Source organism: Elephas maximus, chromosome X (genome assembly GCF_024166365.1).
Source record: "Elephas maximus indicus isolate mEleMax1 chromosome X, mEleMax1 primary haplotype, whole genome shotgun sequence".
Classification (NCBI taxonomy): Eukaryota; Metazoa; Chordata; class Mammalia; order Proboscidea; family Elephantidae; genus Elephas; species Elephas maximus.
The window spans coordinates 168,359,363-168,381,045 of record NC_064846.1 but is presented as its reverse complement, the minus strand read 5'-3'; the positions used below and the strand labels follow the sequence as shown (position 1 = coordinate 168,381,045).

At 43.8% G+C, this 21,683-nt stretch overlaps 1 protein-coding gene across 1 annotated transcript in view; it reads right to left on the bottom strand.

Annotated features, from left to right (window-relative positions):
* ARHGAP6 (Rho GTPase activating protein 6) overlaps positions 1-21,289 on the bottom strand; it is a 502,134-nt gene extending 480,845 nt beyond the window's left edge. The window contains exon 1 of the mRNA XM_049873118.1: positions 20,638-21,289. Within this exon, the coding sequence (XP_049729075.1) occupies positions 20,638-21,228 (591 nt within the window). The 5' untranslated portion in view covers positions 21,229-21,289. The remainder of the gene's footprint in view (positions 1-20,637) is intronic.
* Between the last annotated feature and the right edge of the window lie 394 nt (positions 21,290-21,683).

Genomic DNA, 21,683 nt, shown 5'->3' with positions numbered 1-21,683 from the left:
TCCCTGGTCAGAACAGTTGGTAGTGGTAGCCGGGCACCATCTAGTTCTTCTGGTCTCAGGCTAGAAGAGGCTGAAGTTCTTGCAGGCCATCAGTTCTGTGGAAATTCTATTATCTTTGGAGAATATAACTCTGAATCTTTATATAAACTAGAAATGATACCTTTTGAGAAAAGTATAACACATAGCGGAATTTTACACATTTTCTATAAAAGTGATATTTCTAGGTAAGGAAAAACAAATTAAAACAATCAGGGCACACTGGATCTTCTGCATCTATCTCCCCCCAGGGAGAACCAAAACTCAGAATAATATTTCAAAGAGAACTTAACTATTTCACTTTTCTTTTTTACTTATAACTCTGAATAACCAATTTCAGCTAAAAGGACCTTAAACAAGAACCTAAATATTTGATCATTTCCACACCATATTACTCACCTTTAAGAGTGCACTTTCAGCTATATGAGAAAAAGCAATATCTTTCCAATTTAATCACAGGGACAATACAAAATGAAAGATTAAAATATCACCTTTGCTGCAGAACAGCAATATATTTGCTGAGCTCATGACTCAGAGCTTCTGGAGTTAGTCTGGGGCTCAGATCATACTTCTTGACCTTCAAGTCTGTGTATCATCCCCATATTGCCTTTCACGTTGATTCTCTTGGCATTCTGACAAACACCTTCTGACAACCCTATTTACTGACCTTCTATTAACTTTAGAAACCAGATTCAATGTGTCTCTTTGGGGGCTTTCTGGAAGACCCAGAGCAATATTCTTTGATATAATATGAAATCCACACCTGTCACTGAGCTCTCTTATCAAACATGAAGGGGAGAAACCTGCCTCATGGGGTCAGCAGCAAGGACCTGGAGATAGTGAGTTCTAGTCTTGGAGTTCTAGAAGTAGTTTGCAAGATGCCTTTGAGTCAATTGTTTAACTGTAGTTTAAACTAGTGTTCAATTCTGATTTGATCTCTTCACAATTCTTATCTGCCATAAAGAAAACATGGCCAAACTTTAGCATTAACTTTCAGAAAGAAACCTAAGACATCCTGTACTTCCTTACTGGCAAGGATGATGCAGTATTGGTGTTTATCTGTATAATGGGAGTGACAGAATTTGTTTGTAGCTTGATGAAAGTCCCAGGGAGACTGGTTTTTAACACAATTCCACGAAGAAATTCTCGTGTCCATTATAATCAAAGGCAGAACTGTGAAGGTTTCCATGGCGGGGCGGGGGGGCTGGGCATAGATTGGGGGTGTCATAAATGGAATTTAAGTATCACATGGACGTCTGGACTTGACAGAAGACTTGTAAGGCCTTTGCCCACTTAAGATTCCATTTTGTACACAGAATGCTGAAGTCAGTCTAGGAAGGCTAATGTGTCTTACAGTTAGATTTTGAGCAAAAAGAACAACTGAGTATAGACAGTGTTTCCTAGGACTGCCATAATACCACAAATGGGTGGCTTTTTGAAGACCAGCAATTTATTGTCTTACAGTTTTGGAGGCTAGAAGTCTAAATTCAGGGTATCAGCAGGGCCATGTTCTGTCTGCTCTGGGAGAAGATCAATCCTTGTTACTTTCAGCTGATGGTTGCCCCAAGTGTTCCTTGGCTTGTAGAAAGATCCTCACATGGCTTCTTCATCTGTGTGTCTCTCTCCACATCCCTGTTCCCTTTTTATAAGACACCACTCAGAAGAGACTAGGTTTAGGACCCACCCTACTCCAGTATGAACTCATTAACATAAGAAATTTCCAAACAAAGTCACATTGACAGATACAGGGGTTAGGATTTCAACATATCATTTTGGGGGGATACAACTCAATCCATAACAGACGGTATTGTCTCAGTTCAGTAACGCTGCCTCATTACTCTGGAAAGATGTTGGTGAGATAAGCCAGGTCTAGAAGTCAATTTGGTTTCACACGATAGTAGTAGAATGAGGAAACTGAGAAGACCAGACTGGAAGTGAAAAAGTACACTGCTATTTTCCAGCTAAAGAACCAGGGCTGGATTGGGAGTGGTCCAGTTTCCAACATTCTAAGCATTCTGCAAACAAAAAAAGTGTGTAATGTAATGAAGTTACTGTGACAAGTGTGCTGGAATGAAGGCTGCTCCTTGGCCTATCGGCATGTCTTGGGTTACACCAAATCCACAATGCAAGCCTGGCAAATTCCTGTGTTCCAAGTCACTAGGCCAAAACGCCTGGGTGGCAGGCTGCTGTTGCTCCAATGCCTATCATGCAAAATATGTTTTACTTATGAGCTTGCAAAATAAATTTCTAATTGTCTTCTGCTGTTGTCCAAGTCAGCTGGGCCTATGCCTTCACTTGTTGATCATCTAAGTCCTCCGACTGCCGTGGTGGAAAGATCAAAGTTCCTGGCACACACGGTAGGTGCACAATAAAGATTTTTCCACTAAACTGATATTTATTAATTTAAGTAAATGTGCTGCATAAGACCTCTTTAAAATGTTAAAAAGCAAAGATGTCACTTTGAGGACTAAAGTATACCTGACCCAAGCCATGGTATTTTCAATCGCTTCATATGCATGTGAAAGCTGGACAATGAATCAGAAGTCCAAAGAAGAATTGATGCCTTTGAATTACAGTGTTGGCAAAGCATATTGACTATACCACGGACTACCAGAAGAACGAACAAATCTGTCTTGGCAGAAGTACAGCCAGAGTGCTCCTTAGAAGCAAGGATGGAGAGACTTTGTCTCATGTCCTTTGGACATGTCATCAGGAGGGGCCAGACCCTGGAGAAGGACATCATGCTTGATAAAGTAGAGGGTCAGCAAAAAAGAGGAAGACCCTCAACAAGATGGATTGACACAGTGTCTGCAACAACGGGCTCAGACACAGCAACGGTTGCGAAAATGGTGCAGGACCAGGCAGCATTTCACTCTGTCGTACACAGGGTTGCTGTGAGTTGTAGCTGACTCAATGGCACGTAACAACAATAACAAACCTAATATTTAGTTCAAGTCCTACCTGTTGCCTCCTAGCCATGTAACCTGGGCACATCTTCAATTTTATTTAACCTTGTCCTACTTAGCATCTTTCAGTACTTCCTTTATGCTGGGCACTTTCCAAGTAATTTATACATATTAAGTCATGAAATCGTCACAAAAACTTTTTTAATATAATTTTTATTGTGCTTTAAGTGAAAGTTTACAAATCAAGTCAGTCTCTCACACAAAAACCCATATACACCTTGCTACACACTCCCAATTACTCTCCCCCTAATGAGACAGCCCGCTCTCTCCCTCCACTCTTTTCATGTCCATTTCTCCAGCTTCTAACCCCCTTCACCCTCCCATCTCCCCTCCAGGCAGGAGATGCCAACATAGTCTCAAGTGTCCACCTGATCCAAGAAGCTCACTCCTCACCAGCATCCCTCTCCAACCCATTGTCCAGTCCAATTCATGTCTGAAGAGTTGGCTTCGGGAATGGTTCCTGTCCTGGGCCAACAGAAGGTCTGGGGGCCATGACCACTCGGGTCCTCCTAGCCTCAGTCAGACCATTAAGTCTAGTCTTACGAGAATTTGGGGTCTGCATCCCACTGCTCTCCTGCTCCCTTAGGGGTTCTCTGTTTTGTTCCCTGTCAGGGCAGTCATCGGTTGTAGACAGGCACCATCTAGCTCTTCTGGTCTCAGGATGATGTAGTCTCTGGTTCATGTGGCTCTTTCTGTCTCTTTCACAAAAACTTTTGGGTAGGCACTCTAATTATCCCCATTTGACAGATGAGGAAACTGAGGCACAAGGCACACAAATGTTTAGTAATTTCTCCAAAGACATAGATAACTTTCAGGTTCAGCATTCTCCTCTCCGGTCCATCAGCACCTCACTTGATGGGCAGTTTCTCAATTTGCTTTTAGTTCTAACGGCTTCTGAAAAATATTTCACTACTCAATAGCTCTGGTATTTTATGTCTAAGCAATTTTTCAGGTTTGTAAGTAGCTTTTAAAATCTCTGCATACTCTGAAAATATCCTTTTTAATAGCGTCTCTGAGCTTGCTTCCGAAGCACGATGATAGCTTTTGTGTGGACATGTTCCATTTCTTTTAGGTATACACCTATGAGTGGAATTGCTGGATCATATATGGAGCCCTGGTGGCACAATGGTTAGGTGTTCAACTGCTAACCAAAAGGTTGGCGGTTTGAACCCCCCCAGTAGCTCTGCAGGAGGAAAGACCTAGAGAGCTACTCCCATAAAGATTCAGCCTAGGAAACCCTATGGGGCAGTTAGTTCTACTCTGTCCCATAGGGTCGCTATGAGTTAGAATCAACTTGATGGCACACAACAACATGGTAACTTTATGTTGAATCTCTTAAGAACCACCAAACTGTTTTCCAAAAGCTGCTGCTCCATTTTACACTTCCACCTGCAATGGATGAGGGTTCTAGTCTCTCTACATCCTCACCAACACTTGTTATTTGCTGTCTTTTTCATTTTAGCCATCCTAGTCGGTACGAAGGGTCATCTGCTTGTGGCTTGGATTTGCGTTTCCCTAATGACTAACGAGATTCCTGGTGGTACAAACGTTGTGCGCGTGACTACTAACTAAAAGGTTGGAGGCTCATATCCACCCGGTGGTTCCGCGGAAGAAAGGTCTTGTGATCTACTTCCATAAGATGACAGCCATTGAAAACCCTATGAAGTGCAATTCTACTCTGAAACGCATGGGGTCACCGTGAGTTGGAACTGACTTGACGGCAGCTAGTGAGGAGTTCCTGGATGATGCCAATGGTTAACATACCTAGCTGCTAACTGAAAGGCTGGAGGTTTCAGTCCAGTCAGAGGTGCCTAGGAAGAAAGGCCTGGCAATCTACTTCTGAAAAATCAGCCATTAAAAACTATGGAGCACAGCTCAACTCTGAAACACACATAGTTGCTGTGAATCAGAACTGACTGGATAGCAAGGGATTTGGTTTTTGTTTTTATTTATGATAACCCAATGGCTCAGGGAAGCCTCAGAACACTTTAGAACAAGATGTCATGGCCTAAAAGGCCTGTCTCTGGGATCTTGGAGAACTGCTACCACATGCAAATTCCCTGAGTCACTGACAAGATTCTGATAGGAAACACACTTTCCCTTAGACTGGAATGAGATTAAAAGAATTGGAATCCCACTAAGGAAAAATGAGTTTCCATTTCTACAAATTCTGAATAGGTCATACCATCTAGGTACCACGTTGTTGTGGTTGTTGGGTGCCGTAGGATCAGTTCCATCTCATAGCGTTTCCAAGGAGTGGCTGGTGGATTTGAATTGCCAACCTTTTGGTTAGCAGCTGAGCTCTTAACCACTATACCACCAGGGCTCCAGGTACCATAGTCAAAGCTTATTTATTTGGGGGTAGCATCTGGGTGAGCCTAAGGTATATGTATTAGTCATCTAGTGCTGCTATAACAGAAATACCACAAGTGGATGGCTTTAACAAAGAGAAGTTTATTCTCTCACAGTCCAGTAGGCTAGAAGTCCAAATTCAGGGCGCCAGCTCCAGGGGAAGGCTTTCTCTCTCTGTCGATTCTGGGGAAAGGTCCTTGTCATCAATCTTTCCCTGGTCTAGGAGCTTCTCAGTGCAGGGACCCTGGGTCCAAAGGACATGCTCCACTCCTGGTACTTCTTTCTTGGTGGTATGAGGTCCCTCTCCTCTCTGCTAGCTTCTCTCTTTTATATCTCAAAAGAGACGCTTAAGACACTATCTAATCTTGCCGATCTCATCAATATAACTGCCACTAATCCATCTCATTACATCATACCGACAGGATTTACAACATACAGGGAAATCACATCAAACAACAAAATGGTAGACAGTCATACAATACCGGGAATCATGGCCTAGCCAAGTTGACAGATATTTTGGGAGAACACAGTTCAGTCCGTGACAGTACACATCAAGCTTTTACATGTAGATCTGGGACCAGGTGATGAAAAGCAGAGTCAGGTGCTTAAACTTTCTGGTCCCTCCTTTTAATCATAAAATAAGGAGGTTGGAGCTAGATGCTACCCAGGTCCCTTCTGGGTCTAAAAATTGCCCTTTCCAATCCTCCAATCTCAAAATGCTAGTGAAACCGCAATTCCAAGGCATCTAAGAGTAAGTTGCATTCACATTATTGTCTAAGTTAAAAATTACCTTAGAAAGGAATTCTAGCAAAGAATATGAAAACTGCATAAGTATTCTCCAAATTTATAAATTCCTATGGCACTGTTTTGATTTTAGGCATAATTCCCTATAAAGGCCCTTTGTCAGTTTCCTGTTTGAAGTGTTCCCACTCTAATCTACTTCCTCTTTGGTGACATGGGTAAGCCTCTACGTTAACCATGATATTCCCCTCTGCTCACATTTTAAATTGTAATTGGTTTCCATCATTACATATTTACCATTCAATTCTTCCCTACAGATATATTTAGACACCTCGTATTTTTTTCCTATCCTCACTACCTTTTGAAAAGGCATTTTCTTCCAATTCAAAGCCTTGCTTAACATATATCAAGAAAACCAAAAAACCAACCCAGTGCCATAGAGTCGATTCCGACTCATAGCGACCCTATAGGACAGAGTAGAACTGCCCCATAGAGTTTCCAAGGAGCGCCTGGCGGATTCGAACTGCTGACCCTTTGGTTAGCAGCCATAGCACTTAACCACTACGCCACCAGAATTTCCATTCTTCATATACCAAGAAAGAAGAAGAAAACGATGAAGAGTGAAGCCACAAGCCTGAGAGGAAACGGGGCTGGAAAGTACAACCTAGAATTCAGTTTCTTGTATAAAGCAGCACATTATTAGCTGACAACAGAGTTTCTCAACCTTGGCACTGTTTACATTTTAGACAGGATAATTATTTGTTGTGGGGGCTGCCCTGTGCATTGCGGGATATACAGCAGCACCCCTGGCCTCTACCCACAAGATGCCAGTAGCAACCTCCTGCCCAGTTGCGACAACTGAAAATGCTTCCAGACATTGCCCCATGCCCCGTGGGGTACAAAATCACTCCCAGTTGAAAACCACTGCTCTGTAGGGTGATCACACTAAAATCCTGGCATGAGGGGTTGAACATGGGGCTAGATTTTGAGGACACCAGGATGAGTAAGAGTTCAGCTTTCAGGCAGTTCAACAGTGCAAGAAAAGGATTTGCTAAAATGGAGAAGTGGGAAATACAGAAGGCTGATGTTGACATGCTTTCTTAGTTCTCTAGTGCTGATATAACAGAAATGCCACAAATGAATGGCTTTAACAAATAGAAATTTACTTTCTCACAGATTAGGTGGCTAGAAGTCTGAATCAGAGTGCCGGCTCTAGAGGAAGTCTTTCTGTTGGCTCTAGGGGAAGGTCCTTGTCTCTTCAGCTTCTGCTTCTTAGTTCCGTGGAGATCACATGTGGCATGGAATCTCTCTTCCCCCATCTCTGCTTGCTTGCTCAATCTGCTCTTCTACATCTCAAAAGACATTGGCTTAAAACATGCCCTACACTAATACTGCCTCATTAATATCACAAGGGAAATCCATTCAGGTATAAGGGTCAGGATTTACAGCACATATTTTGGGGGGGACATAATTCAATCCATAACACATGCCAATTCCCATTTGTTCACAGGCTGCTTTGCACAGTTTGCCCACACTCACCTCCTCTGAGTATCTGTAGTCCCCGTCATTCCCTCTTCCAACCCCTGCTCCCCCAGATGCCAGAGTGATGTCTCTAAAGCACTGATCTGATCATGTTACACCCAGTCTCCCCGTTCTCTACAGCAGTGTTTCTCCACCTGGAGACTTTTGACATTTGGGGCCAGATCATTCTTTGTGGTGGGGGCCGTCCTGTGCATTATAAGTTGTTTAGCAGCATCCCTGGCCTCTACCCACTAGATGTCAATAGTACCCCCCGTAATAGGCATATTAATGCCCCCCTAAAGAGGCCCATGTCCTAATCCCCATAACCTGTGAATATGCTAGGTTACATGGCAAAAGGGAATTCAGGTTACAGATGGAATAAGGTTGCTAATCAGTTGACTTTGAGACTGGGAGATTTCCTGGTTACCCAGGTGAGCCCAATGTCATCACAAGGGTCAGTAAGAGAGCCAGAGGGAAGACGGTCAGAGACGCAACGTTGCTGGTTTTGAAGATGGAGAAAAGAGGCCACTGGAAACAGCAAGGAAACAGATTCTCCCCTGGAGCCTCCAGAAGGAATGCAGCCCTGCCGATACCTTGGTGTTAGCCCAGTGAGACCCATTGGGAATTCTAGCCTCCAGAACTGTAAGACAATTAAGTTTGTGTTGTTTTAAGCCACCGAGTTTGTGGTAATTGGTCACTACAGCAGCAAAATGAAACTAATACACTTCCCCCAGGTGTGACAACAAAAAATGCCTTCATATATATCTCGATGTCCCCTGCACAGCAAAGTCGCCCCCCAGGTTGAAACCACTGCTCTACAGAGCACAGAGAACATAGAGTCTTCTCCCCAAGAAGAGCACAATGAGGCTTTTCATAATTCCTGCTCCCACCTCTTGAACACTGCCATCCAACACACAGTGAGACACATCCTATGCTCCAGCAAACCAGGCTTCTCACCTGGCAAACACCCTGCATCCTTCCAGCCCTCTGTGCAGACGTGATGCTAAGGGGCGGCTTGGAGAGTGGGGAATGTGCTTTGGCTGTCATGCAATTTTTATCTGCCCCCATAGTTGCCCCTGAAAAATGTGTCCAGCCTCTGGTTTCCTTGCTGCCGTTAGGTGCCATCAAGTCAATTTTAACTCATAGTGACTCCATGTGACAGAGTAGAACTGCCCCATAGGGTTTTTAAGGCTGTAATCTTTACAGGCCCTTCTCCTGTGGGGCTGCTGGGTGGGTTCAAACCACCAACCTTTCGGTTAGCAGCTGAGGGCTTAGCCATTGCTCTGCCAGTGTTCTTCTTGGTTTTATTAGGTTACTGCATAAAAAAGTCATGTTGGAACCTGGCATCATCAATGCCTCTGTGCCTTTGCATGGCCAAGCCCCTCTCTTTCATCAAGGAATCTTTTTCCCTCATCTTCTCCTAAGTGGCGGTCATCCTTGAAGATCCAGTTCAAATGTTACCTGCACAGCAATGCTGTCCAAGGCTCCCCCAATGCACCATGAATCACTACCGCCTCTGGTCCCTCATGGCACTGAGCCCTCTGCCTGTGCCTCATCTCCCCCATTAGACTGTGGGCCCTTTGAGGGCTGACCCCATAGTTGAGCCTCTCTGCATTCCTGGTGCCTAGGGACATGCCTATGCTCAAGAAATGCTTGTGAAATGGAGGTTTAAAACAGTATGAAAGTCCTGAGTAATTAGCAATCATTTTACTTATGCCTTACAGAAGCTGGCAAACTCCAGGTCAGCTATGGGGCATGATCCCAGCTCTAATCCATGAAAATGAGGAGAGCAGATGGATTGGAATGAGACCTTATTCCTTTATCTGTGATCCAAGTTAGGGGCAGAGCTCAGCTGCTAAGAACACAAGTCAAGAAACAGGTACCCATTCCATCACTATGTACCATTTATCCCCTTCTCTGTTCCTTTTTCTACTCCATAGACATTCTACCCAGTAAGTCTATGAATCAGATTTTGTGAAAGCAACCCCGAATCGCACAGTGGGGAAATATTCATAGAGTTGTAGCTGACTTTGTCTAACACCTCCTGGGTACAGGTCATAAATTGGCCGTTTATGCTGGGCTTAGAGTGAGCAGAAGTAATAGGGCTGCCACATTTATGAGTCTCAGGAGTGGGAGCCATTGACTAAAACAGTTTAGTTTAAAACTAGAGGATCTGCTGAAAACTCTAAGCTGAAACTGATGTGATCCCTCACTGGCTACAACTGACAGTGAATTCTCAGGCTTTCCTGGCTGCAGTGGAAGAAAAGGAGAGAAGGTGAACAAACCAAAAGAGGTACATGGAGCAGGTAGGCATGACTCAAGAGGGACCCTCAGGGTTCTGGATTTGGACGAAGGCCCAAAAGAAACTTGATGCCAGTTGAACACACCATTGTGGGCACTTGCTAGATGGTCACAGGAAGAACACCATTCAACTTCACTAGAGAAATGACCATCTTGGAAAAAGTACAGCCAGAGTGGTCTTTGGAGGTGAGGAGGCAAGACTTCATCTCACGTATTTTGGACATGTTATCAGGAGGGACTTGACGGCACCTAACAAGAACAACGGAGAAATGTCTCTCACCCAGGGTGACTGGCCCTGCAGGTATCTTTGGTTATCACACCAGTGGGGGGGGGGGGGGGGGTTGCTACTGGCATCTAGTGGGTAAAGGCCAGGGATGCTGCTAAACACCCTACAATGCAGAGGACAACCCCCACAGCAAAGAATGATCCAGCCCCTAATGTCCATAGTGCTGAGGTGGAAAAAGCCTGAACCAGAGCAACCAGGAAACAGGCTGAATCAAATGTCTCTGAGCCTAACCCCCCACACCAAGGGCCTCTAAGTAACCCTACAAGGTGCTCACTACTGAACTTTGGACATCATTAGTAAAGATTTTCTTTTAAGACAAAGGACCCTGCTTGTTTGCAAGTGAGAAGGACAAGCAATAGCCAATTGGATGAATTTCTCATGGTTTTTGAGAAGGCTCCAGGGTGTTAAACCTTTGAAAGGTAACTCAGACCATTAAGTTCCAGGCCCAAGGGCTGGAAACTTAAAAACCACATTTCTCAGACACCCTTGTCAGCTTGATTCCAGTTAGGTTCTGCCAGTGGGAACTCCCATGTGAAGCTTGAAGGTGGCAGGGAGAAGCCCATCTGCTCCTGGCAATATCAGTGGCAGTGGTTCCTGCCTAGTGAGAGTGGAGGTGGGGCAAGCAACATGAGCAATACAAGCTCCAGCAGTATCAGCAGTGAGTGCAAATTTGGAGGCTTCAGCTTCTTGATCTGTGAGCAACACCTTATCTGCCTTCTGCTCCTCTAAACAAACATTGCTGGTAGCTTCCTGATCTCTGCCTAACCCCTTGTGTTCCTCCAGACCCCCCCCCCACCTTTGTAACAAATTCCTTGCATTAAATACTTCTCTCCTTGGAAAAAAATAAAATAAAAATGAGGTGGGGGCTAAGATGGCGGAATAGCCAGATGCTTCTGGGGATCCCTCTTAAAAAACAGACCCGAAAAAACAAGTGAAATGAGTATATTTATGACAAGCTAGGAGCCCTGAACATCAAAGGCCAAGTTAGAAAACAGACTGAGCAGCAGGGGAAGAGAGAGATGGTTCAGAACAGAGAGGAGTTGCCGGACCTGAATCACTAGGATCGCTCAGGCACCATTCCCAAGAGCGGCTACGGTGGGCTGGTAGTAGTGTTCGGCTGCAGTTTCCTCAGGGAGAAGCAGCCAGCCGTATAGCCTACTCACACCTCCGGAACCAAAGAAAAACGGTGCTCTCAGCAAAAGCTAAGTACTTGCATATATTTTACTGCACCCCAGCCCCCAAGCTGGCTTCAGTGGCTGTTGATTTCCCTGGACCTTAGATAGGCCGTGTTGACAACCGGGAGCCATTCTCCCAGCCTTGGAGAAGGAATAAATTCACAACTGGCGGAAAAGATAATTTGCCAGCTCCTTTAACCTGGGGAGCTCCAGACAGAAGCGGCTCCTGTCCAGGCATAAACTGTCCATGGACTTTGCATGGAACTTTGTGGGCCTATTTCAGGAGAATAGGCCCTTGTTGGCAAACTGCAACTATTTCAGCTGTGCAGTGGAGAGGTGGGTGTTTGATGTTTGACACTGCTTTGCCTATTAAACAGAGTCCTCAATACCCATATCAGATAAACAAAAAGTCACCTACAAAGGAGAGTCAATAAGGATAAGCTCGGACTACTTGGCAGAAACCACGCAGGCAAGACGGCAATGAGATGACTTATATAAAGCACTGAAGGAAAAAAATGGCCAGCCAAGAATCATATATCCAGCAAAACTGTCTCTCAAATATGAAGAGGCATAAGGACTGGTGCTCCACTCAGGTCACCCAGCCACACGCAACAGGGGTCCAAGGATAACTGGTACTTCCCAGTCCTTACAAACAAAAACATTGGGGGCCCATGGTCCATCTGCAGAACCCGCCCACCTGTACGGTCTAGGGAACAGGGATGCGCTTTCCTCAGAGACACGTGGGGGATGATTCTCAGCCCCCTGCCTTGTTCAGAGTGTGACCCCCTGCTACAATCAGATACTAGTACCTACACCAATCACCCCTGTCCCTCTAAGACTGTAGGACAGAGCCCATACCACACACCTGATGACCAGCTACCTGGACACCTGAGCTGAATGCATACAAGAAAAGTGAATGGACTCCTAGACTGATATACCTGATAACAACTCTAGCCATCTGGTGACAGGACGTCAGAGCTTCAAAGGTGAAAATAATCAAGCTAGCACACTCAAGCAGCCTATTTGGGCATATCAAAACAAAACAAAGCACGAAGCTAGGATACAGTAAGCAAACACAAAATACACTAATATAACTTATAGATGGCTTGGAGACAACAGACAATATCAAGTCACATAAAGAAAAAGACCATGATCGCTTCAGCAAGCTCTCAAAACAAAGAATCAACAGATCTTCTAGATGAAAGTAACTTCTTGGAATTACCAGGTGCAGAATACAAAAGATTAAAATACAGAACCCTTCAGTACATCAGGAAGGAGATCAGGCAATATGCAGAACAAGCCAAGGAACACACAGATAACACAGTTGAAGGAATTAAAAAGGTTATTCAAGAACATAATGAAAAATTTAATAAGCTGCAAGAATCCATAGAGAGACAGAAATCAGAAATTCAGAAGATTAACAATAAAGTTACAGAACTAGACAACTCAATAGAAAGTCAGAGGAGCAGAATTGAGCAAGTGGAAGGCAGAATTGGCAAGCTTGAAGATAAAGCACTTGGAAGCAATATATTTGAAGAAAACTCAGATAAAAGAATTTTAAAAACTTAAGAATCATCTGGGACTCTATCAAGAGAAATAACCTACGAGTGAATGTAGTACCAAAACAGGGAGGGACAATAGAAAATGCAGAGAGAATTGTTGAAGATTTGTTGGCAGAAAACTTCCTTGATATCGTGAAAGATGAGAACGTATCTATCCAAGATGCTCGTCAAACTCCACATAAGGTAGATTCTAAAAGAAAGTCACCAAGACATATTATAATCAAATTTGCCAAAACCAAAACTAAAGAAAGAATTATAAGAGCAGCTAGGGATAAACGAAAAGTCACCTACAAAGGAGAGTCAATAAGAATAAGCTCGGACTACTCGGCAGAAACCACGCAGGCAAGAAGGCAATGAGATGACTTATATAAAGCACTGAAGGAAAAAAATGGCCAAGAATCATATATCCAGCAAAACTCTCTCTCAAATATGAAGGTGAAATTAGGACATTTCCAGATAAACAGAAGTCGAGGGAGTTTGAAAAAACCAAACCAAAACTACAAGAAATACTAAGGGAGTTCTTTGGTTAGAAAATCAATAATATCAGGTGTCAACACAAGACTAGAACACTGGACAGGGAAATCACAAAAATAAACCCAGATAGAAAAATACTCAAAACAGGGAAAAAGCGATGTTATCATGTAAAAGAAAACAACATTAAAACAATAAAGAGGGACTGAAAAATGTAGTCATAGATCTTTCATATAGAGATGAAGACAAGGCGATACAAAGAAATAAAAATTAGGTTTAAACTTAGAAAAATAGGGATGAATATTATCGTAACCACAAAGGAGAAAAACTATCCTACACATGAAAATAAAATACAAGAAAAAAATAGATACTCAGCAGAAACAAAATCAACAACAACAAATAAGAGGAAAAGACAATATATAAACTACTCAGCACAAAAAATTAAGTGGGAAAAAGAAACTGTCAACAACACACAAAAAAAGACATCAAAATGACAGCACTAAATTCATACCTATCCATAATTACACTGAATGTAAATGGACTAAATGCACCAATAAAGAGACAGAGAGTGGCAGAATGGATAAGAAAACACGATCCGTCTATATGTTGCCTACAAGAGACACACCTTAGATTTATAGACACAAACAAACTAAAATTCAAAGGATGGAAAAAAATATATCAAGCAAACAATAATCAAAAAAGAGCAGGAGTGGCAAGATTAATTTCTGACAAAATAGACTTTAAAGTTAAATTCACCACAAAGGATAAGAAAGGACACTATATAATGATTAAAGGGACAATATACCAGGAGAACATAACCATAAAAAAAATAACCATATTAAATATTTATTCACTAAATGACAGGGCTGCAAGATACATAAAACAAACTCTAACAGCACTGAAAAGTGAGATAAACAGCTCCACAATTATAGTACCAGACTTCAACACACCACTTTCAGTGAAGGACAGGACATCCAGAAAGAAGCTCAAAAAGACACAGAAGATCTAAATGCCACTATCAACCAACTTGACCTTATAGACATATATAGAACACTCCACCCAACAGTAGCCAAGTATACTTTCTTTTCCTAGTACACATAGAACATTCTCTAGAATAGACCACATAGTAGGTCATAAAGCAAGCCTTAGCAGAATCGAAAACATTGAAATATTACAAAGCATCTTCTCCAACCATAAGGCCATAAAAGTGGAAATCAGTAACAGGAAAAGCAGGGAAAAGAAATCAAACACTTGGAAACTGCACAATACCCTGCGCAAAAAAGACTGGGTTATAGAAGACATTAAGGATGGAATAAAGAAATTCACTGAGTCCAATGAGAATGAAAACACTTCCTATCAGAACCTTTGGAATACAGCAAAAGCGGTGCTCAGAGACCAATTTATAACAGTAAGTGCACACATACAAAAAGAAGAAAGGGTCAAAATCAAAGAATTATCCCTACAACTTGGACAAATAGAAAGAGAGCAACAAAAGAAACCCTTAGGCACCAGAAGAAAGCAAATAATAAAAATTAGAACAGAATTAAATGAAAAACAATTGAAAGAATTAACAAGACCAAAAGCTGGTTCTTTGAAAAAATTAATGAAATTGATAAACCACTGGCCACACTGACAAAAGAAAAACAGGAGAGGAAGCAAATAACCCGAATAAGAAATGAGATAGGTGATATTACAACAGACCCACCTGAAATTAAAAGAATCATATTACATTTCTATGAAAAATTGTATTCTAACAAATTTGAAAACCCAGAAGAAATGGATGAATTCCTAGAAACACACTGCCTACCTAAACTAACGCAAACAGAGGTAGAACAACTAAAAAGGCCCATAACAAAAGAAGAGATTGAGAGTGTAATCACAAAACTCCCAACAACAATAACAAAAAAGCCCTGGCCCGGAAGGCTTCACTGCAGAGTTCTACCAAACTTTCAGAGAAGAGTTAACACCACTACTACTAAAGGTATTTCAGAGCATAGAAAAAGACGGAATACTTCCAAACTCATTCTATGAAGCCACCATATACCTGATACCAAAACCAGGTAAAAAAAAAAAAAAAAAAACTACAGACCTATATCCCTCATGAACTTAGATGCAAAAATCCTCAACAAAATTCTAGCCAATAGAATTCAACAACATATCAAAAAAATAATTCACCATGACCAAGTAGGATTCATACCAGGCATGCAGGGATGGTTCAACATTAGAAAAACAATATAATCCATCAAATAAATAAAACAAAAGACAGGAATCACATGATTTTATTCACTGATGCGGAAAAAGCATTTGACAAAGTTCAACACCCATGCATGATAAAAACTCTCAGCAAAATAGGAATAGAAGGAAAATTCCTAAGCATGATAAAGGACATTTATACAAAGCCAACAACTAACATCACCCTAAATGGAGAGAGTCTGAAAGCATTCCCTTGAGATCGGACCAGACAAGGATGCCCTTTATCACCACTCTGATTCAACATTGTGCTGGAAGTCCTAGTCAGAGCAATTAGGCTAGATAAAGAAATAAAGGGCATCCAGATTGGCAAGGAAGAAGTCAAAGTACCTCTATTTGCAGATGACATGATCTTATACACAGAAAACCCTTATCAATCCTCAAGAAAACTACTGAAACTAATAGAAGAGTTCAGCAGAGTATCACGATACAAGATAAACTCACAAAAATCAGTTGGATTCCTCTACACCAACAAAAAGAACATGAAGAAGGAAATCACCAAATCAATACCATTTACAGTAGCCCCCAAGAAGATAAAATCCTTAGGAATAAATCTTACCAGAGATGTAAAAGACCTATACAAGGAAAACTACAAGACACTACTACAAGAAACCAAAAGAGACCTACATAAGCGGAAAAACATACCTTGCTCGTGGATAGGAAGACTTAACGTTGTAAAAATGTCTCTTCTACCAAAAGCCATCTATAGATACAATGCAATTCTGATCCAAATTCCAATGACGTTTCTTAATGAGATGGAGAAACAAATCACCAACTTCATATGGAAGGGAAGAGATCCAAGATAAGCAAAAAAAAAAAAAAAAAAGCATTACTGAAAAAGAAGAACAAAGTGGGAGGCCTCACTCTACCTGATTTCAGAACCTACTATACCGCCACAGTAGTCAAAACAGCCTGGTACTGGTACAACAACAGGCACATAGACCAATGGAACAGAATTGAGAACCCAGATATAAAATCCATCCACATATGAGCAGCTGATATTTGACAAAGGCCCAAAGTCACTTAAATGAGGAAAGATAGTCTGTTTAACAAATAAATGGTGCTGGCGTAACTGGATATCCATCTGCAACAAAATGAAACAAGACCCACACCTCACACCATGCACAAAAACTAACTCAAAATAGATCAAAGACCTAAATATAAAATCTAAAATGATAAAAATCATGGAAGAAAAAATGGGGACAATGTTAGCAGCCCTAATACATGGCATAAACAGTATATAAAACATTACCAAAAATGCAGAAGAGAAACTAGATAACTGGGAGCTCCTAAAAATCAAACACCTATGCTCATCCAAAGACTTCACCAAAAGAGTAAAAAGAGTACCTACAGTCTGGGAAAAAGTTTTTACCTACAACATTTCCAGTCAGCGCCTGATCTCTAAAATCTACACGATACAGCAAAAACTCAACTACAAAAAGACAAATAACCCAATTAAAAAATAGGCAAAGCATGTGAACAGGCACTTCACTAAGGAAGACATTCAGGTAGCTAACAGATACATGAGGAAATGCTCACGATCATTAGCCATTAGAGAAATGCAAATCAAAAATACAATGAGATTCCATCTCACTCCAACAAGGCTGGCTTTAATCCAAAAAACACAAAATATTAAATGTTGGAGAGGCTGTGGAGAGATTGGAACACTTATACACTGCTGGTGGGAATGTCAAATGGTACAATCACTTTGGAAATCGATTTCGCACTTTCTTAAAAAACTAGACCTAGAGCTGCCATTCGATCCAGCAATCCCACCCCTTGGAATATATCCTAGAGAAATAAGGGCCTTTACATGAACAGATATATGCACACCCATGTTCACTGCAGCTCTCTTTACAATAGCAAAAAGATGGACGCAACCAAGGTGCCCATCAACGAAAAAAAAAGGAATGGATAAATAAATTACGGTATATTCACACAATGGAATACTACGCATGGATAAAGAACAACGATGAAACCGTGAATCATTTCATAACATGGAGGAACCTGGAAGGCATTATGCTGAGTGAAATTAGTTAGTTGCAAAAGGACAAATATTGTATAAGACCAGTATTATAAGAACTCGAGAAACAGTTTAAACAGAGAAAAAAATATTCTTTGATGGTTACGCGAGGGGGGAGGGAGGGAGGGAAGGTGGGAGAGGGGTATTCACTAATTAGATAGTAGATAAGAACTACTTTAGGTGAAGGGAAAGACAACACACAATACAGGGGAGGTCAGCACAACTGGACTAAACCAAAAGCAAAGAAGTTTCCTGAATAAACTGAATGCTTCGAAGGCCAGCATAGCAGCGGCAGGGGTCTGGGGACCATGGTTTCACGGGACATCTAAGTCAATTGGCATAATAAAATCTATTAAGAAATCATTCTGTGTCCCACTTTGGAGAGTGGCGTCTGGGGTCTTAAATGCTAGCAAGCGGCCATCTAAGATGCATCAATTGGTCTCAACCCACCTGGAGCAAAGGAGAATGTAAAACACCAAAGACACAAGGTAATTATGAGCCCAAGAGAAAGAAAGGGCCACACAAACCAGAGACTACATCAGCCTGAGACCAGAAGAACTAGATGGTGCCCGGCCACAACCGATGACTGCCCTGACAGGGAACACAACACAGAACCCCTGAGGGAGCAGGAGAGCAGTGGGATGCAGACCCCAAATTCTCGTTAAAAGACCAGACTTAATGGTCTGACTGAGACTAGAAGGACCCCGGTGGTCATGGTCCCAGACCTTCTGTTAGCCCAAGACAGGAACCATTCCCAAAGCTAACTCTCCAGACAGGGATTGGACTGGACAATGGGATAGAAAATGATATTGGTGAAGAGTGATTTTCTTGGATCAAGTAGACACATGAGACTATGTTGGCATCTCCTGTCTGGAGGGGAGATGAGAGGGCAGAGGGAGTTAGAAGCTGGCCGAATGGACAGGAAAAGAGAGAGTGGAGGGAAGGAGTGTGCTGTCTCATTAGGTGGAGAGCAATTAGGAGTATATAGCAAAGTGCATATAAATTTTTACATGAGAGGCTGCCTTGATTTGTGAACTTTCACTTAGAGCACAATAAAAATTTAAAAAATAAAATAAAAATGAATTCCAGGCCCAGGAGTTACGTTGGGATCCCTAGACCACTAAACCAGCCTTAGACCTACATACCAGGGTTCCATCCAATCACTCCATGTCTGCCTCAAGCTTAAAGGGATTTCCCCTCACACTCATACACATACACACACACACACCCCTAAACACTTTATGAGAAAACTGTGTTCTTTTGCTAGATGGCTTATGTACTTTGCTTTAGCCACTGCAAAGAGGTAAAAGATGAGATTGGTGTAGACTGCCCAAACCCTGCATGGAACAGTTAGAAGCCACCCTCGATTGCTGCAGTTGAGATACTTGTCCACTGATCGTGACACCTTAATCGATACAAAGATGATTTTCAGCAAGTTGGGATCATCTACAACCGAGTGCCTTTTGGTAATAACCGCAATGAACAGCATCTGTCTGTTATAAGTCAAGTGCATAGGGTTGCTTGAGAAAGGCAGAGACATTCTTGGTGCCGTAATTGGCTGTAAATGGGAAGGTTGGTGGCTATCAAAGTGAAGAACTTGGTTTGCTTTGGGTTTCTCTTTTTCTCAACTGTAGCAGATTAATCGTATTAATGTGTGCTTCTGAAACAGAGCAGAAATCCAGCCTCTGATGGAGAACTAGAGCAGTCCAACGTTGTGATTTTTGATCCTGGTTGTAATGCTGAGTTCTGTGGTTGGGGCTAATCTCTTGCTCTCGGTCTCGACTTTTCTTTCTACTGCTTATCTTCCTCAAAACAATGAGCAGAACAGTTAGCAACATTTGTCTGTTTTTTGTAATCTATACTCTCCACACAACAGCAGCAGTTACTTTGACACAGAACTAGCGTTTTATTAATGTGAGGTGCGAATGTTTCTGATAAATACTGCTGAAATCTAATATTTAGCTCATGTTAACAGAGCTAGGTACGGTCTTAGATGCTATTTTCAAACTTCTTAGTTGTGTTCCCTTTAACCTAAACCTCACACAATTGCATGGTATTTCACTTCATTTCTGTAATGTTAATTGTACTTTAGAGTATTTAATTACAACCGATAGAATCTCCCTTCGCTTATAGAAACAGATCAGAGGCAAATGTATAGAATTTGTGGACCGAAAGGGATATGAGTTGTTCATTTTCAAAACGACTACTGTTTATTCTCTAAAAAGCATGTGGCTTTCTAAGTACCCACCAACCACAGTTTCCCAACCGCTCTGTTCTCCATTATTCCTAACCAGAAAGCATACATTTTAAAGATACCAAATAGCTCCCTCTGAGTGCCTTACTTATCACTGATTTCTGTCTCACACACACCTCACTATTGTCCTTGGTGGAATTTTGAAATTGTTCCATGATCTTTCATACCCCTAAGTAGTTTTTTTTCCCCAGTACTTAGATTTCTGAAACCGAGTGTTTGTGGTGGTAGGAAAAGGAAGAGATCAATACTAGAGAATTCTAGTATCCCCATCTGCCGCCCAAACACACACACAATCAACAACAGCCTCCAGAATAATGTTCCTGAATTCTCTCTGTACAACAATCAGAAGTCAGACGCATTCCAAAATGTTTCCTCCAATCCTTACAAACGGCATCAAAACAGCATTTGAGCTCCGAAAAATCTCAACATTGGGACAGGATGACCAGAACACCAACTCTTCCTCCAGCTCCCATTGCTGCTCCCAAGGGGAGCCAAGAAGTCCTACAAGACATGCACGCAGGTGGCCACTAGGGACGGCCCATTTCCAGGCACCATCTGACCAACCCAGGCGGAACAGTCACACCACGAAACCCCTCAGCTGCCCCTGGCTCTGTAAACGCGAGGGAATTAAAGCCGGCCCCATGGAACAGCCTGGGTGGCCAACCTCAGGCCAGGGGCACTGGCGGCGCGGGATCCTACCTGGGACTTCCACACGACGTAGGAGGGGCCACGGCTGCTAGGTGGAGGCTGGAACTTCCTCTGCTGGAGCCACCTTCTGGGAGAGGCGAAGATGCCGTTGGGGCCGCCCGCGGAGGAGCAGAGGATGCTCGCCGCGCTGCGGCCACCGCCCGGGCCCACCAGCACGGAAGGCGGGTCCCAGGCCATGCCCTTCTTCAGGCCGCCGCGACCCAGGGGGACCTCATAGTCAAAGTGGAAGCTGCCGGACGGCGACTTCTCTTGCGGGGTGCTGGGTGTGGAGAAGGACGAGCAGAAGGGCCTGGGGGTCGGCAGCCGGGCGGCCCGGAGAGGCGGGCCACGGAGCGAGGACACCGCGCGGGGCCCCGGACCCTCGGCCGCGGCCGGCGGGGCGCACAGCCGGCCCCCCGCGGCCCCCCGTGGCCCGGGTTCGCCGTCGGCGCCCTCGTCGACACCGCGGCCGCCGATCAGGGCCGGGTCCAGGCTGCGGGTCTGGCGCAGCTTCCTCTTGGAGTGGCCCTTGGCCGCGGCCGCGCCGCTCGAGGCGGGCGAGGAGCAGGAGAAGACGCTGTGCAGCAGGCTCTGCGCAGACATCGTGGCGGCGTCCGGCAGGCGCAGGAGAGGCCGGGCGAGGCGAGGCTGCGGGCGGGCGGGCGCCGGGGCTCGCCGCGGGCGCCGGAGGGCAGAGTCAGCTCACGCGCCGCCCGCGCGCTCCGAGGGCCCCGGCGGGGGCAGGAGCCGGAGCGCCATCGCCAGCCTTCTAGGAAAGGGATCTGGGCCTCTGCGGCCGCTAGAACTTTCCCCGGAGCCCGAGTCAGGAAGGGGGAGGAAGAGAAGGAGGAAGGTCAGGCGCTCGCTGGGCTCCCAGCTCCGGCGGCCAGCGCCACTCCCCCTTCACAGCCCAGGCAGGAGACGCTGCACTCGCTGGCTCGGGACAGCCTCGAAGTCTCCAGCAGGCTCCTCCTCGCCGCCTGAGCACGGTCCCGAGGGCTGGGGAGGAGGCCGCCTGGGCGTGCGCCCGGGGCGCGCCCGCCGGTCTCCTGCGCCGC